Below are 17,088 nucleotides of genomic sequence, written 5' to 3'. Positions count from 1 at the left end.
TGTTTTAAGCAGACTCTTCAAATAGCTGATAATAATTGATCCGGTACGCAGGGAGTAGTTCTATACTGCGTAAGATGTAATGAGAAATTGTCATTCATTTGTAGCGTTGCATATTCGTGTGTTTTTTAGGTTAAAATACACTATTCTTATTTTGATATAGGTCAAAGTTGTAATACGGCTTGTCGGAGTGTCTTTGATCGAATCAAATATTATACACATAAAAGGCCCTTTTCAGTTTTCAGAAGGTTTAAGATTTTATTGTACACACTAATTCAACCATATTAAATGTTTACTTAACTTATCATTCATCTATGTACACTTGGCACGTCGGTCGGTTCCGAGCGATGTGCGCTTTCAAAATGTTTAAAACAAACTTATCAACTTCATTGGAGTCGAGATCAAGGAATGGTTCACTTCGAGCAAGCAAACTTCATCTTAGCAGACGATGGTCACGGAAATAATCCTTAAAAATACATTTTGTAGCCCTGACAAGGACTGTTTTACGAAATAGCCAGGGCAATCCGCCTCGTGCCCTTTGATGATCCGCTCAGCTTACTTCTTCGCAGCAGTGGCCTTCTTGGGTGCCGCGGCCTTCTTGGCAGGAGCGGCGGCCTTCTTCGGTTTGGGAGTCTTTGGCTTGGGCGCTCCCGTCTTCTTCGAGGGCTTGGTCGCCTTCTGCTTCGGTGCTGCTGTCGCTGCCTTCTTCACGGTCTTCTTCGCTCCGCTAGCTTTAGCGGCGGCTGGCTTCGGCTTCTTGGCAGCGGCTCCTCCCTCGGCCTTCTTCGCTACCTTCTTCTTCTTCTCACCAGCCGCCTTCTTCGTCGCTGGCTTCTTCTTTTTGTCTCCTGCAGCGGCCGCCCTTTTCTTCTGCACGGCGGCCTTCTTCTTTTTCTCCACCACTGGCTTCTTCGCCTCGGCCGACAGTTTGAACGATCCGGACGCTCCTACTCCCTTCGTCTGCACCAGCTTACCACCCGTCACGCCCGTCTTCAGCGCCTTCTTGATGAATGGTCCGAGCTTGGCCACGTCGACCTTGTAGTTGGCTGCCATGTACTTCTTGATGGCCTGCAGGGACGAGCCGTTGCGCTCCTTCAGCGCCTTCAGGGCGGCCACAATCATCGCGTTCACCGGGGGATGCGTCGCGGGCTTCTTCGGCTTCTTCGGTCCTGCGGCGGCTTTGGCCTTCTTCGGGGTCTTGGCCACGGCGGCTGGGGCTGCTGCTGCTGCGGGGACTGCCATCGCTGTATCTGCCATTGCTGCTCTTTCGATGCTTACTTTGCTTTGTTTTCGATTGAACGAGTTTGTTTGGGTCTGCGCTTTCACACACACACTGTAATGACGTTTCTGCAGGTAACACCAACACTGCTCGGTATCAGGTCCCTCGAATTGTGGAACCCGACGGGAAACTACCACTCGTGTAACGTTCACTGTCATGGCGTTGCTCTATGACAATTTTTAAATTACCTTTTGATATTTCCTCTCCTGTTGCGTTATTTCACTACCGTGTCGCTTAATGTTTATTGCAATTCCAATGCCCAAGATGTTCAGCTTTCTGAAAATGTATCACATGCCGCTATTGGCAATTTCTAAAGCACTCAAAAATGGAGACTAACTCTGAAAAAGTTAACTTTTCAATTGATGGTCTCAATGAAATTGCAAATATTATGGGTTTACCACACTTTTCGGTGGTCAAACTATGCTGAATCTAGTAGCAGAACATCTAATCTATCGATTTGAGTACAGTTTTCCAAGGATCGACTCGATTCGTTGCCATAAACAGGACTTACAAATCGCTGCTGCCGATCCTCGAATCGCCCAATCCGGGCCAGCTCTACGCCGATGGCGAACAAGTTAAATTCATGTAAATAATCTCATTTTGGTCGAAAATACTACAATTTGGGGTCTACAAACTGCCAGAACTCTAATTTCCCAAATAAAAAAATCGTCAAATCGAGTAAAAACCAACATTTCACGATTTTTCACTCCAACATCGCCTCACCGAAGGGCCTCTATGGTTGCGTCGTAGGAAGAATGTAATGTTCTTGGAAGGAGGAAGGTAGTGAAAACTATTGCGTCGTTAGAAATAAATAAATCACTTCAAAGCTTCTTATTTGCTAAACATGGCAATACGATATATTACTATTCTTATGCTTCTTTTTGATCAAATTGTAATGCTTTCCATTTGCGCTTCTATTTATAAACTTCGCTATGCAAGGTAAATCAAACAGCTGGAGGTGGCGACCTGGCGAGGTGTAAGATTAGGCAATACCCATTTACTAAGAATACATTAGGCTTGAAATTATTTATTTGTATTTAATATGAGAATTTAAAATCATTTTGAAGTCAAATAGCGCTAGCTTGGTTACACATTGACTTATAATTGCATAGGTTTACGCAATGCATCACCAGCTCCATGGCATTTGATAGAAACTAGGTCATCTACTGGCCAGCATTGGTGATGATTGATCTTCAAAAGAAAAATGAAAAAATATTTAATAAATTACAAATCCTTACAAAAGAAGTGATTTCATGCAGCTTCATAAATGTTTATCGAATAAAATTTATGAAATGCAGCAAAAGATCAAACGCATTTAATGAGCTGCATATATGGGTCCATTCGATACGAATAAAAAAAATACAAAAATTGTCAATTGAGTTTACATGGGAAAATGAATGTATTGGGAAAACAGTATTTTAACGAAATTAACAATTTCATGCATTCATAAAAATGGCTCCATACATTTCCCAACAATGTCAAATTTCGTCTTAGGTTTGTATCTTATTGTAGGCCGTACCATACGTGAATCCGCTACATTCTTCCTACGACGCAACCATAGAGGCCCTTCGGTGAAGCGATGTTGGAGTGAAAAATCGTGAAATGTTGGTTTTTACTCGATTTGACGATTTTTTTATTTGGGAAATCAGAGTTCTGGCAGTTTGTACACCCCAAATTGTAGTATTTTCGACCAAAATGAGATTATTTACATGAATTTAACTTGTTCGCCATCGGCGTAGAGCTGGCCCGGATTGGGCGATTCGAGGATCGGCAGCAGCGATTTGTAAGTCCTGTTTATGGCAACGAATCGAGTCGATCCTTGGAAAACTGTACTCAAATCGATAGATTAGATGTTCTGCTACTAGATTCAGCATAGTTTGACCACCGAAAAGTGTGGTAAACCCATAATATTTGCAATTTCATTGAGACCATCAATTGAAAAGTTAACTTTTTCAGAGTTAGTCTCCATTTTTGAGTGCTTTGGAAATTGCCAATAGCGGCATGTGATACATTTTCAGAAAGCTGAACATCTTGGGCATTGGAATTGCAATAAACATTAAGCGACACGGTAGTGAAATAACGCAACAGGAGAGGAAATAGCAAAAGGTAATTTAAAAATTGTCATAGAGCGACGCCATGACAGTGAACGTTACACGAGTGGTAGTTTCCCGTCGGGTTCCACAATTCGAGGGACCTGATACCGAGCAGTGTTGGTGTTACCTGCAGAAACGTCATTACAGTGTGTGTGTGAAAGCGCAGACCCAAACAAACTCGTTCAATCGAAAACAAAGCAAAGTAAGCATCGAAAGAGCAGCAATGGCAGATACAGCGATGGCAGTCCCCGCAGCAGCAGCAGCCCCAGCCGCCGTGGCCAAGACCCCGAAGAAGGCCAAAGCCGCCGCAGGACCGAAGAAGCCGAAGAAGCCCGCGACGCATCCCCCGGTGAACGCGATGATTGTGGCCGCCCTGAAGGCGCTGAAGGAGCGCAACGGCTCGTCCCTGCAGGCCATCAAGAAGTACATGGCAGCCAACTACAAGGTCGACGTGGCCAAGCTCGGACCATTCATCAAGAAGGCGCTGAAGACGGGCGTGACGGGTGGTAAGCTGGTGCAGACGAAGGGAGTAGGAGCGTCCGGATCGTTCAAACTGTCGGCCGAGGCGAAGAAGCCAGTGGTGGAGAAAAAGAAGAAGGCCGCCGTGCAGAAGAAAAGGGCGGCCGCTGCAGGAGACAAAAAGAAGAAGCCAGCGACGAAGAAGGCGGCTGGTGAGAAGAAGAAGAAGGTAGCGAAGAAGGCCGAGGGAGGAGCCGCTGCCAAGAAGCCGAAGCCAGCCGCCGCTAAAGCTAGCGGAGCGAAGAAGACCGTGAAGAAGGCAGCGACAGCAGCACCGAAGCAGAAGGCGACCAAGCCCTCGAAGAAGACGGGAGCGCCCAAGCCAAAGACTCCCAAACCGAAGAAGGCCGCGGCACCCAAGAAGGCCACTGCTGCGAAGAAGTAAGCTGAGCGGATCATCAAAGGGCACGAGGCGGATTGCCCTGGCTATTTCGTAAAACAGTCCTTGTCAGGGCTACAAAATGTATTTTTAAGGATTATTTCCGTGACCATCGTCTGCTAAGATGAAGTTTGCTTGCTCGAAGTGAACCATTCCTTGATCTCGACTCCAATGAAGTTGATAAGTTTGTTTTAAACATTTTGAAAGCGCACATCGCTCGGAACCGACCGACGTGCCAAGTGTACATAATTGGATAGTTTAAGCAAAAAGTATGCGTTACTGTATACCGTACGGTTATACGAATTGAAAGATATAAAATTTTGATATTATCCTAAAAGGAATATTTATTGCTCACCCTAACATAAAAAGTAAATATCACATACGGTGTCTACAGGCTTCGAACAACTAATCAGTGTGATTGGAACTCAGTTATTTTTTCGATTTTTGTTGATGGAACTCGGATGGACTCTGCCGACGTGTAAATGTCGCTTCACTTTCCCAAATCAAAACAAAGCACTGCAAGATGACGGCTGATGTCAGAGCATCTTGGCTTGTTGTACGAAATGGTTATCACTCTTCAACCATTTACATCGTCACGTTAAGTCTACGGACAGCTTTTATACAGGCGTAACACGATATTATTATTCACTTCTATTCAACGCTAAACATTTGATATTACTGTCCAATCCCCCTAAAATATGGAATGTGTTCGATCGCTGTGGGGTTACGCCTCGCGTTGTTTTTCCTGTCAAGAAGTTTCGTCTGCACAGGTAGGTGGCATTCGCTAGGATTGAATGTAGTTTCTATTTGCTCCAATTGCCGTTGCATTCTGCTTACTTATTTCTCTATTTCTGTCCCCAAAGGGTAATGAGCCTAGCGAACGAACTCATCTTCTTGCCGATCCGGTCAGCAACAGTCCAGCAGTGCGTCGAGACAATGAAACCTTTACGCAGGAGTACCCCAACTCTGTGCCCAAGAAAGATGAACAGTCTGCACTGGCGAAAATATTACAAGAAACTTCTGAGTAAGATACGATGCTGCGCGATGCTTTGCTGCCATTACCTTCTGCATTATTTTGGTTTGTTTTTGTAGAAATATCATAGATGTTGCTGCAATGGATACGCAAAAGCTGGAAGCTAGCGAATATAATGATCGCATAAAACTATACTCGCAGCGGCTACAGCAGCAGTGGAGCAACGTGAACCATCCGAATCAAGCAGAAAGCTCGAGTCTGCTTAAGGATATACCCAATCCTGAACCAGTGTTGGCTTCGGTGCCGATAGCTGCGGACGATCTGGCTATGGTAAGCTCCATTAATGCGATGTCCGTTCGCGGTTGCTATTTGTTAAGATGAACTTATTTCGTTTGCAGATTAAAACGATGGTGCAAAAGGCAAATGTTGCAGTTACGGAGATAAAAGTGGACCACACTGAGAACCTAGTCGTGCCGTTCCGGATTCCATAATATTATGCCGTGAAGCGTAACTTGTAAAATATTGTTCGCAAATGCGCTGTGTTGGTTTTGTTTTTGCTCCGTTGTAAAGTGTTTACATATAATATCTCATTTGATGATGAACAGTCGCCGATCGCAATACAAATATGTACGTATAGGCATATATAGAAAATGTTTTGTTTTTACTCTGCAGATTCTTAGTCCTGCAACTAACAATCAGCTGAAGCATACTTTTTAATCAAACTTCGTCTAACTGATGCATAGGAAAGCGTGTAAAATAAGAATAAAAACACTATACGTATAGTGTACAGGAGATAAGCGTACACCGGGGACGAGCTTGATATACTTGAAGCTTTGAATGAAAATATAATGAATAAAAAAGGCTGAGGAATTTGCTCTCGTACTCTTTAATTATTTTTTTTGTCTGTTACATGGTATTAGATCACGCCGTTGAAGTACAAGTCGGCTAAAATTAATTAACGACTGATTTTGTACGTTGATTTTGGTTCCTTTGAGTCATATCAGTTTTTTAATACCATTTCATAAACCATTTTTTATGCGACTGATTGGTAAATAAAGCAAAAACTTGAGCATGACTGTTGCACACAATTTCTATGATGCAGCTGGCAACCCTGCATCAATGCCCCTCCTTTCCAGAGTGACCAGAAATACCGATTTATCTGTATTCCTACCGATTTTTGATATGCCTACCGATTCACAGATGAGCCCCCTAAAACTACCGATTTTTCATTTATCCTACCGAAAATCACAGATTTTTTCGTAATACTGACCAAAAAGTCATATTACCATTTCCCAAATCACTTAATGTATTAAACTCTATATGGAAATCACTAGCAACCAGAACCAGAACTTCAACAGAGACAACTAAGGCCCGTGTCTGCTCTTCATGAAGTCGAACGCGCTGATAAAATTTTATATGCAATTTGACACATAATGTAACCCGGCGCTCTAGCAGCAATAGAACACGACATCGAACATGAAAAATGTATAGGACTTGACATGTTCGATTTGTGGGTTATTACATCGAACATCTAAAATCACATATATTTTTCATGTTCGATGTCGCGTTCGATTGCTGCTAGAGCGTACCAATCATTTTTTGGGTTAAATTCCTTAGTACAAGTTTCAGATCGACACTTCAGAAAGGCCTCATGTGACCGCTATGAACCAAATCTAAACTATCTACTTTAAATAAATGAACGATGTTATTTTCTCGTGCTGCTCTTAGTGGGACAGATTAGCTTCCAGCTCCGACAACGCCCCCCCCCCCCCCGATTAACACTTCAAAGCCTACTGAAAACTACCGAAAAAATCTTAAACTCCTACCGAAAACTACCGATAAAATTTTGATGCGCCTACCGAAAACCGCAAAAATAATCTGGCCACTCTGCTCCTTTCATCGACGGCTTTGGTCTAATTTGACATAAGCGCTTTATTGGATGGAAAATTTCTGTGGCTTGCACGACCAGGAAAAGTGAACGAAACAAATTCATGCAATCTGTGTTAATCAAACATTATTCTTTACTGTAACTTCGTATGTGAGGTGGAAAAATCATAAAGACTTTGTGAACAGTAGAAAAGCTCTCCGAGCAACATTGAATCGAACGATTTTTGTATTGCACAGTGGGAGAAAGCTGATGCATGTGTTGGTGTGAGACGTACTCGACATCCAAGCCCTTCCAAAGAGTCTTAGTGAGTGTTGTTTAGGAACAGCTATAGAGATTTGGTGTTTTGGTTGAAAACTTGGAAAACAAATTAAACAGTGTTCGTACTATTAGCACACTAAAGTCATGGCAGATAAAGGACTGTTGAAGCGGATTTCGCTATCTTCAAAGAGCCGGAGTAGTTTTCCTTCCGGTAGTGCCTCTATCGGTTCGTCGGCTGTCCCCGGCACTGCCGGTGTCGGTCCTGGATGCAGCAAACTGCCTCCGGTGAAACCGTCCCCAGTAGCCAGTATTCCATCTCCAGGCTCCCCGGACCACTCAGTACTGTTTCCACACATCAAAACATCGGACAACCTAAAGGTTTTGCCGAAATATACTGCAGGTAAATGTGCTTCACGCGTACAAAGCTCGTTTGAAAGTTAAGTCGTTTCCCTCCTTGCTAATCAGCGCTATCAAATACGACGGAAGAGTTGATACCGGCCGAAGATTTGGACACAATTCAGCTAGAACTAGAACTGCTACTGTCGACGGTCGCACTGAGATCCCGGGTGCTGAAGGCAGAGCTGGAAACGATTGACAAAGCTGATGAACGCCGGGAACGCAAAGGAAAGCATTTGGAGCGAGCCCCTTCTTCTCCCGGCAAGCGGAAACGCTTGGAGGAGAAGCAAAAGCTGCGCGAAAGTGCTGGAAAGCTAATAGGGCATCAAATCAAAATGTCCAAAATGAAACACTCATCTTCGCTTGTCCCACCTTCCCCGGCGCCGTCGCAAAATACGGATGATAGTATGGATGCAGTTCCGTTTTTGCCTCAAAATCATCATTTGCAACATTTGAGCAGCGATAGTACGAAACCGATCGTGCCCAAAAACGATACTCCCAACAAATTTTGGCTCTCAGTCGAGCCGTACTGTATGCCGATCTCTCACGAAGATCTTAAACTGTTGGACGATCTGTTGGAGGAATATTCCGGCCCACTGATTCCTCCGATACCTGAGCTGGGACCGCACTACAGCACTCAGTGGGCGGCGGATGACATAAAAGAGGAACAGGATGGTGTTGCAAACTCAGCTAGCTCCAAATCAAAATCAAAGCCCCTAACCAATGGCGACGGTAGTAAAAAAGAAAAGTTAATGTAAGTAGTACTTGTTGTAGCCTGCTTAGTTGAGCTTAACAAGTTGCAGCCAGACTTTATGATTTTTTCACTGTTCATATGGTTTTAATTACAAATCGATAATTGAATGGATTTTTTAGGGGTGAGGGTATCACTGGCCCTCTGACACAAAGACTGGTGTCGGCGCTGATGGAGGAGAACCTGAATCCCGACTGTAGCAGCAACGAGAACAGCAATAGTAGCTCCGATGTTACCCATAGCAATAATGCTCGCAGTGCCGTGGCATTGCTGAAAAATGGAATCAGTATCGAGCGGAGGCTTCGCAAGGAGCTAATCGAGCAGGGCATCCTTGACGCTGACGATATGCCGAAAAGTCAGCAGGATGATGAAATCCTATCAGAAATCAACCGCGTTCGCACAGAGCTGGCGGTAATAGCCGAATACAATTCGAACGAAATACGTAAACTACAATCAATGGCAAAGGATGAAATGAAACGCATCGAAGTCAAGCGCAAGCTGGACCGAGTAGATCAGGAGGTAAGGGGTTTTTTTTCATCCGGGCTACTTTGTTTCTCAGTAACAAAAATCTATACTGAATCCATTTCAGATAATGGACACATATCAGAAGGTGATTGCGGCTCGACTTAAGCGTCGTCCACTGACCAAACAAGAACGAGATGAGGTGTATCGATTGACCGAGGAGCAAAAGCGTCTTTCGGATCAGTTGGAGCTAATGCCTGTCCATGGGCCGTTTGGAAGAGCTACCAACTAATACCGTGAAACTGCGATTTCGTGAGGAACAAAGATGTATTCGGTATGATCAATATAGAACACGTTGAAATGGTTATATTTAACATGATGTTCCTACTTAATTTACTTTATTTTAATAACTGTGTGGCACAGGTTTCATTTTGCCATGAATGAGGTGTTTGCGTTATGTTAGTTGTTTTTGCCATACGAAGTATCACTGTTGTTCCAATATCTCTGCTGTTTGGGTTTGTTTCTGAACAGAACGAAATTATTTACCAGCAACAATGCCTTTAATTTTGTACTGTTACCAAGAAACAAAAAATGATTAAATTCAGGTGTTGCGATAATTAATTCAGCTATTTTCTTTCACTATTTCACTACTATATTCTACTATTCAATATTCACTACTATTTTCTTTTTTGTGCTCATTTCATTAGTATAGCTTCAGATGGTGAAAGTAATAAAAGGACCATCATCCTATTTCTAAGGAAAAAATATTCAATTTGACAGGGTCCTATACTGTTTCTTTTTTTTCTGCTAACAACTTTTCATACATAGACACAGTTTTTAGAAACAAAAAATGATTAAATTCAGGTGTTGTGATAATTAATTCAACTATTTTCTTTCACTATTTCACTACTATATTCTACTATTCAATATTCACTACTATTTTCTTTTTTGAGCTCATTTCATTAGTATAGCTTCAGATGGTGAAAGTAATAAAAGGACCATCATCCTATTTCTAAGGAAAAAATATTCAATTTAACAGGGTCCTATGCTGTTTTTTTTTCTGCTAACAACTTTTCATACACAGACAAGGCTAAATTAACTGTATTGGAAAATTTCAATGAGCGACTTTTTAGGGGATCCTATTGCTTTATCATACGTTGAATTTCCTTGGTTAGTGTCACGATGGTTGTGAGATGATCCATTTCTATGTCGACGTTGTCTAAATTTGAAACCAATTTCTGTTTAGATTCTTCATATTCGTCGTCTTCGTAAACCGTTTCATTGAAGCGCACTTGTTCTGGCTTGTTCTGACTGCTCTTGGTGGTAAGGGATTCATTCGCATCATTTTCTTTGCCATTGAAGTTTATTGTATGGGAAGAGCCTGGCTCTCCGTATAGAATACTCCGCAATCCGTGTCGTTTCTGGAATTTCTCGTACCATCCATTGCTAGCATAGAACCTGGCCGGGTGCGATGCTGCTGTGTCTGTCATGGTTCTACTACTATCAGATAATTTTCGGAAAATCGTTTTTGCTTTGCTACAAATTACATTGGTAGTTAGCGGAACATGTTTTTGCCTGCAGTCCTTTATCCATGAAACCAATTCTGCTTCCATCGTTATGATGGCTCTATTGCGAGGCGTTACTACACGCTTTGTTGTTTTGCTCACGGAAACTGCAGCCGTCGCTCTTATGTTTTTTTCATCCTTTTTAATGTAGCGTACTGAAGACTCGTTGATTCCGTAGTACCGACCCCCGGCAGCGTAGCTTTTACCTTGCTTAAGCATATCGAGAAGTTTAATTTTTTCTGCTATTGTAAACATTTTCCTTTGGCATTTTGGCTTCTCGCTAGCGCACTGGAGAGCCGTTGAAGATAACGACTTTTCATTCAGCATAATACTACTCCAAACGAAAGTATTAAATGCACAGTTGAAGTTTTTATAGATGGAATTCGTATTCCACAATTTAAATCAGTGGATGATATTTTTGATTCCTGTTTGTGATGATGGTATTGTTAAAGTTTGTTTTTATGGGCGAAAACAGCATCAGGGCTGCTTTGCTTGTTGTCAAACAGTAATAAAAAAGATGACATTTGAGACCAGTTAATACTGCCTCTTCATGAAGCGAGAATGATTGAGAAAACGCGCAAGCTGCATTCTCAATTTAATAGATAACGTAAAATCAAGTTTTAACATTTTTCCCATAGAGTTCTTTAAATCTTGCGCATGTTTGTGGGATGCTGATGCCATTACATGAATTGTATAGCTGGTGGTGCCATCTGTAGGTAGGCATTGGAGCTTTCCTTGCTTTGAGAGCTTTTTCTTTAACCTTCTGTACTGATGTATGGTTACGCATTACTAGTAATGCATCACTATAACTAAAACGCAGTGGCGGATTACGGGTATCGGGGGCCCTAGGCGGAAAGACGAGTTGAGGCCCCCTATAAATGGTAAATGTTGTTGAGTCGAGGAGGGGGGGCGGGGGGTTGCGGCACTAAACTTGCTGTTGGGAGATTGAAACTCCCACCTTGAAATTTGTAAACTTTAAATGCCGTCGGGGGCCCCTTTGATCATCAGTCACAAGGCGAAAGGCCATGAGAGTGACAAAATGCTGACAAATTTTTCAAAACGTGAGCTTTTGTCAAATTGTTGTAACCTGGAGCAGCCAGGAAATAAAGTTGACAAAAGTTGACAAAAAGTGACAAAATTTGAAGTTTGCGAAAATGCGTAAACAAACAGCTATTTGGCGCAGTTGTGACCCATTGCTATGATAATAATGCTAAAATGCATAATTCTAATTGATTTATGTACAGGCGTCCCCCGAGTTACGACCCCCTCGAGTTACGACGATTCGCAGATACGACGATTTTGATTTTGACAGTGAAAAGTTGTCATCGAGAAGAAATTGATGTATATTTTTGAATTTCTGAGCTGATAACCGTTACACACACATTGAAATGATTCGCCAGCCTTGGGGCCCCAACGGCCATCATTCCGGGGGCTCTTGTAGCTAGTACTCTGTCCATACGGCATACTATTGAATGGCGATCTACGGGGCCCCTGAACCGGCGGGGCCCCAGGCGACCGCCTAGTCCGCCTACCGTTAGATCCGCCACTGCTAAAACGGTATTGTTGTTGTTTTTTCTGTAATTATATCATCCAAGCATAGTTAAAAATTTAAGATACCTTCTTTAAAAACTAATTCTAATTTAATCATTTGAGAATCGACAATAGATGGCCAAAAATGTGACCAGTCAAAAACTAACAAAAAGGGATCAATATTGCTTCTTGAAGACCCAATCTTCCCACGCCGTAAAAAATATTGAAGAAATTCCGGAAATGATACAAAAGTCTGAAAGGCTGAAAAATTATCGAAACAAACATAGATTCAGTAATTTTAAAAATGCTTTATGGACAAGTTATACAATGTCAGACACCCTAGTCCGCAAACTGGTACAACATCCGTCACATGTGTTCCATTGAATTTTTCTGGACCAACATGATCCAAAAGCTCGACTCTAACAATTTTGTCACGAAAACTTAGGATGTGTATAGGCATGCCTTCGTCCATCGTGGCAAAAATTCCGAATAACTGATGAAAAGCAACTCCCAAAGTTTTAAATTTATTTGTCCAAGGAAGCTTAAATAATTTCCTTTCAAATGATGTATAGATAAAGAAATTATCTCTCCTAGTTTTTGTTGTACAGCCAGTCGAAAAAAGTCAATTGTTTCCATGTAAATGTTACGGGGATATTGATCACGAGTTCGAACATACCAAACGATCCGTCTTTCCATAGTTCTTTAATTAAAGTTGAAAGAGCACAATGGTATAAAATGTTATTCTAAAAGATATTCAGCAATTTGTATACGAATAGTTTCTTTCCATCTTTCAAAATCAGCCAAACCTTTCGCGGGCCGGATTCAAAGTTGCGGCGGGCCGCATTTGGCCCGCGGGCCGGACTTTGCCGATCGCTGATATAGACCATGATTAGTTAGGCGAACACATTGCAAGAAAAAGACAGTCATTGACATATAATGATGAGTTGTAATACGCCATCTATTGCGCAAACTAGTGAAGCTATGGAGCTTTCGTTTTTTTTTTCTATGGATATTCGATTTTCCAGTCGTTTAAGCTTAATCTGTGGCACTTGGGACGCTCGTTAATCCGCACTTATGAAACCCATGTGATGAAATTGTGAAATATGGTTAAAAATATAAATATCTTATAAATATATAAGCTAGTAATGTAATAATTAACTCGATCAATTGTGGCTTACTGAGCGTGAAGAACGGTATGCTTTACAGGTCCTATAATTATGTGCCGCGTCATAGAGTGCCGATCCGCCACAGCACCGTTTTATTCTAGGAAGTATATGATTCCTGCCATTATATATTGAATTATATCATGGGTTTCCTAATCACAATGCAATGACAATAAACCGTGGAATGGACTCAACACGATCAGGAATATTGCAATTTTTGTGTGTGCACAAATCATACCGAAATCAACTTTTTTGAAAACATTTATAGTATGTATCTAAGGATCATTGAGTACTGTGTTTTACAAGAGGTAAATAGCACTTTTGTTCGTTGTTTTATTTATGATTATAATCAATTGAGTTAATGATGGTCTTTCAAGCATGATCAGCTTTGTTTCAGAATGTCTGTTTGTGACTTCATGTCAAAGGCACTGATAATAACATTCACTACGACACTGATTACTGTAAACGCAATAAGAATATTATTAACGATATCAGTACGTTTCTGCTCTTCCACTTTGTTGATATCAAAAACAACTGCCAGAACGATGATGAGAAGGGCTTGGAATATCTGCCACAGGGGAAACAAATAATATTCGTAAAATATTTAGTCCTGACAATTATCCTGAAACTTGTGTGAGTGGACCTTCTCACCTGTAGCGAAATAGACACAATGATTAACACTAACAGGAGATGGTAGAATTGATGCGTCTCGCCAACAGTGAGAATGTACTTCAGCTGTGATGCATTGGCAGTCAGCAATGCAAGATCGAGCATGCCCTGTGCAATCGATTTACGCGTAGCATAGCTGTTTAAGTTGAGTCCCTTGATACCTTGGATCTGAAAGTACATTAATAGGAAATGCATTGAAATGCGGCTAAGAGTGCCCAGCTGTAAAATCACTTACTATATCCTTTGCCGAAATGTCGGGGCTGTCTTCATTCCGCTCAACCTGCGGCGCCTTACCCGATTGTTCGCCAAACTTCTGGTTTGCCATGATCACAACTAGCGTCTATTGCTGTAATTGTTCCATCAGCTACTGACGGTACGCATTCTCGTGAAATATTTTCAATAAACTTTTTCAATGCAATCTTATCGCAGCACGATAATGTCATACGTTTTCGTTGATGTTGTTTTGAAGAACAACTAACAAACGTGATACCCAATCTGCGCGAGACGCACGCTGGCTGTGAAAAAGAGCTGCTTTACTATCTATTGCCTGCTGATAAGCGTTCCATAACTCAAACAAAGAGAAGACTCCAACTTAACCGCGCCACTCTAGCTTAATTCTACTTACAACGGTTCGTTTAAAAATTGGCAATGAATGCGTTTGCAAGTAAACGGTAGGGAGAGCAAAGCATGTGGCAAGGTTTAATGCGTTTTTGGTTCAATACTAGAGGGCTCGTTGGCATTAGAATGGGCGCAATGCGCATGCACCGGATTTTGCCCCACTGTGTCCGATCTGTCGACAAATGACGGCAGCCCTTGAAGAAGCGTCAGGACTTTGGTGAGCTGTTGTTTTTGTAAAATTGTCCAGGAAGGATGGTCGTCCACTCGTCTGTGGTCTGTTGAGTTTGTTTAATGGATTTGAGGAGATATTTTATCCGTCGACGATTGTTTTTCTTTATCTGCATGCAAAAGTGTAGAAACGCATTCGGACGAAAGCCACATTCAAGCGTGTAAGTGGGTGGTGTAATTGGTGATTTCTGAAGTGATAACAGCAAAACGAAATCGTTCGACGGTTGCTCGCATATCTGGTAGCCTTATTAGTTTGGTTCCATTCTCGTAAGTGATTGCTACAGTGTATCTTAATTTGTACCGAGCATAGATTTGATAACACCATTTTTTGGAATTTAGAAGTGGTAAGTGTGTTTATACAACTCTTAGTATTGTATTTTTACCCCGTATGGTTGAAAATCTTTGAACGTATAAGAAACGTACATGAAAATGTTATACAACGGATGGGAACCATGTTTCTTCAATACATTAGTACGAAAAGGTTACAAAATCATCGTTTTTTAAGTATTGCGTGGAGTCAAGAAGCTACATGTGAATGGTAGTAATTATACATCGAATGTTCCTAGTTTAATATGCGTGCATATCCAATTGATATTACGATTTTTTAAATATCAATATAGATGTGTTTAAAATCTTTAGCTTATTGTTACTAAAAATCATTATAAATGTTTGAATTGCAAATTTGCAAACTACTGCCAAACATTAATTGAAAATTCCACCTTTCTCCAATATAAAGGAATCTGAAGGATCAAATTGTTGAAATATTAATTTGTTCTGCTTAAGATTTACTCTCTCCGCACCACGTGCAAAGGGAAATGAGTGCAAAAAAACTTTGTCCTAAAGCATACAACATTCGCATTGTTCTCTACAATATTAATTTGTTTATATTTCAGATGAGGTTCCTTTGTCTTTTTGCACAGTGCAGTGGCAAAAGGGGCACATCCCATTGGACCGATCGATCCAGTTTCACAAAGGTCGATTCGGTAGCATACTTTCATGGTTTCGCTTATTGCTACGTCTTCACCTCTGCGTCTAGGATGAGAACGTGCACAATCGTGGTGAATACTTCATGTATATTTCAAATGCATCGTGATGCTTTGCCCTTCATTGGACCAAGGTAGAAGGTAGAAGGTAGAAAAAGCTAGTGCTAATGCGCAAAAAAAGGACTTTCCTTTGCTTCTCGCGTACTCTTGTACTGTTTCCATAGAACCATCCGAGTGGGTAGATGGTGATGATGATGATGATGATGATGCTCCTGGTGGTGACGGTGGCGAACAAGAAGTTGCTGTATCATTCTCAAGGAATTGTCACAAAAAGATCGAAGCAATTTTAATATTCAATGTATCAACGGGTTTCGCCAGTTTTGTTTGTTGTTGTTTGTTTTGTTTTTCAAATAGTTTTTGCTTTACTGTACGCAAATGTATGTGTCCTTCGAAACACCACTGAAGATGTGCACATTTTTACTATTTGAAGTACATTTACTGTGTGAAATACAAACTAATTGTTTATGGTCTATTCAATGGACCATTGAATAGGCCAATGGTCTACAACCTGTGATCCGCGGATCACTTAAGGTACGTGGCGTTAACAGATGTGATCCGCGAAAGAAATCATTTCTGAAAATGATAAACTTATTACTATATATATTGTGCAATTGTTTTTTCTCACAATTAAGATTAAATTTTCAAGTTATCTCTGGCATAAGATATATACATTTTTAATCAAAAACTTTGAACTAAATCTACAAAATGTATGGTCTCAATGGATGTGAGGCAAAAAAGGTTGAAGAGCAATGGAATAGGCGCACTGACCCTTAAAAAAATTGAACGTGACTCAAAGCCGACCAGAACCGTCTCTTCATAGCAAAGATCTGGGTGCGCGAGATAAAATAAGTTTATTGAAAGTATTCCTATACTTACTCCAATCACTATTTTAGTAGAGCAGTGATTTTTAAATTTTGCGTTAAACAAACTTTGTTGTGACATTTCCTGTGAATTGAATTGAATACAATGCCCAACTGTTGCGAATCGTACGTGCAAGATTATTTGCGTTTCCCGTTTCTAAATTACTTTCCTCTAGTGCTTCACTTTACGCGTTTCCGTCATCGGAATGCTTGTAGTGGATCATGTTTGACCGGAAAAGCAATACCGCTGTTACAAAGTATCCAGCTGGGATAGACGGCATCAATCTTGTACACCAGCTCATACCAGTCATGTCAACGTTAATCTGGACATTGTTTGTTATGTTTTAATGAAAATATTTTCCATGCAATTGCAGTTCAGTTACGGTGCAATAAACATTGTCCTGTCGCCCTATTTTT

The 17,088-nt window shown here is 41.3% G+C and overlaps 6 protein-coding genes across 10 annotated transcripts in view; 4 read left to right on the top strand and 2 right to left on the bottom strand.

Moving 5' to 3' along the window:
* Window positions 1-228: 228 nt before the first annotated feature.
* On the bottom strand, window positions 229-1,369 carry LOC121598204 (histone H1-like). Its single transcript, XM_041924729.1, has one exon. The coding sequence runs from the start codon at window positions 1,252-1,254 to the stop codon at window positions 553-555; it is 702 nt and encodes a 233-aa protein (XP_041780663.1). The 5' UTR covers window positions 1,255-1,369; the 3' UTR covers window positions 229-552.
* A 2,110-nt stretch (window positions 1,370-3,479) lies between these two features.
* On the top strand, window positions 3,480-4,608 carry LOC121599816 (histone H1-like). The gene has a single exon (XM_041927902.1). It carries the CDS (start codon window positions 3,593-3,595, stop codon window positions 4,271-4,273), a length of 681 nt encoding a protein of 226 aa, XP_041783836.1. The 5' UTR covers window positions 3,480-3,592; the 3' UTR covers window positions 4,274-4,608.
* A 77-nt stretch (window positions 4,609-4,685) lies between these two features.
* LOC121599817 lies at window positions 4,686-6,110 on the top strand. The gene is made up of 4 exons (XM_041927903.1): window positions 4,686-5,037; window positions 5,131-5,291; window positions 5,360-5,570; window positions 5,639-6,110. The coding sequence occupies exons 1-4, from the start codon at window positions 4,966-4,968 to the stop codon at window positions 5,729-5,731; spliced, it is 537 nt and encodes a 178-aa protein (XP_041783837.1). The 5' UTR covers window positions 4,686-4,965; the 3' UTR covers window positions 5,732-6,110.
* A 1,044-nt stretch (window positions 6,111-7,154) lies between these two features.
* On the top strand, window positions 7,155-9,599 carry LOC121598215 (transcriptional adapter 3). The gene is made up of 4 exons (XM_041924765.1): window positions 7,155-7,786; window positions 7,852-8,536; window positions 8,656-9,052; window positions 9,123-9,599. Exons 1-4 carry the CDS (start codon window positions 7,531-7,533, stop codon window positions 9,285-9,287), a joined length of 1,503 nt encoding a protein of 500 aa, XP_041780699.1. The 5' UTR covers window positions 7,155-7,530; the 3' UTR covers window positions 9,288-9,599.
* Window positions 9,600-13,089: 3,490 nt separating this feature from the next.
* LOC121598217 (ninjurin-2-like) lies at window positions 13,090-14,387 on the bottom strand. The gene is made up of 3 exons (XM_041924767.1): window positions 14,158-14,387; window positions 13,905-14,090; window positions 13,090-13,821 (listed from the first exon to the last, which is right to left on the bottom strand). Exons 1-3 carry the CDS (start codon window positions 14,245-14,247, stop codon window positions 13,636-13,638), a joined length of 462 nt encoding a protein of 153 aa, XP_041780701.1. The 5' UTR covers window positions 14,248-14,387; the 3' UTR covers window positions 13,090-13,635.
* Window positions 14,388-14,641: 254 nt separating this feature from the next.
* The window catches only part of LOC121598213 (protein Fe65 homolog), a 35,097-nt gene continuing 32,650 nt past the window's right edge, over window positions 14,642-17,088 (top strand). For 3 of the 5 annotated variants that reach the window (XM_041924756.1, XM_041924755.1, XM_041924757.1), the window contains exon 1: window positions 14,642-15,112. The gene's annotated coding sequence lies outside the window, so the exon portion shown is untranslated. The remainder of the gene's footprint in view (window positions 15,113-17,088) is intronic. The other 2 variants (XM_041924761.1, XM_041924763.1) reach the window with 1 other exon arrangement.

Source organism: Anopheles merus, chromosome 3L (genome assembly GCF_017562075.2).
Source record: "Anopheles merus strain MAF chromosome 3L, AmerM5.1, whole genome shotgun sequence".
NCBI classification, from domain to species: domain Eukaryota; kingdom Metazoa; phylum Arthropoda; class Insecta; order Diptera; family Culicidae; genus Anopheles; species Anopheles merus.
Note: the sequence above shows the minus strand (reverse complement) of the source record. Positions and strands in the feature narration are given on the sequence as shown.

What these genes read in the sequence shown, in the direction of transcription:
- LOC121598215 (XM_041924765.1), top strand. Translation starts at nt 7,531, where the DNA reads ATGGCAGATAAAGGACTGTTGAAGCGGATTTCGCTATCTTCAAAGAGC. An exon ending in TTTGCCGAAATATACTGCAG is followed by an intron (nt 7,787 to 7,851) that starts GTAAATGTGCTT and finishes CTTGCTAATCAG; the next exon opens with CGCTATCAAATACGACGGAA. An exon ending in AGTAAAAAAGAAAAGTTAAT is followed by an intron (nt 8,537 to 8,655) that starts GTAAGTAGTACT and finishes TGGATTTTTTAG; the next exon opens with GGGTGAGGGTATCACTGGCC.
- LOC121598217 (XM_041924767.1), bottom strand. Translation starts at nt 14,247, where the DNA reads ATGGCAAACCAGAAGTTTGGCGAACAATCGGGTAAGGCGCCGCAGGTT. An exon ending in ACATTTCGGCAAAGGATATA is followed by an intron (nt 14,091 to 14,157) that starts GTAAGTGATTTT and finishes ATGTACTTTCAG; the next exon opens with ATCCAAGGTATCAAGGGACT. An exon ending in TTGTGTCTATTTCGCTACAG is followed by an intron (nt 13,822 to 13,904) that starts GTGAGAAGGTCC and finishes CCCCTGTGGCAG; the next exon opens with ATATTCCAAGCCCTTCTCAT.
- LOC121598204 (XM_041924729.1), bottom strand. Translation starts at nt 1,254, where the DNA reads ATGGCAGATACAGCGATGGCAGTCCCCGCAGCAGCAGCAGCCCCAGCC.
- LOC121599817 (XM_041927903.1), top strand. Translation starts at nt 4,966, where the DNA reads ATGGAATGTGTTCGATCGCTGTGGGGTTACGCCTCGCGTTGTTTTTCC. An exon ending in AAGAAGTTTCGTCTGCACAG is followed by an intron (nt 5,038 to 5,130) that starts GTAGGTGGCATT and finishes CTGTCCCCAAAG; the next exon opens with GGTAATGAGCCTAGCGAACG. An exon ending in ATATTACAAGAAACTTCTGA is followed by an intron (nt 5,292 to 5,359) that starts GTAAGATACGAT and finishes TTGTTTTTGTAG; the next exon opens with AAATATCATAGATGTTGCTG.
- LOC121599816 (XM_041927902.1), top strand. Translation starts at nt 3,593, where the DNA reads ATGGCAGATACAGCGATGGCAGTCCCCGCAGCAGCAGCAGCCCCAGCC.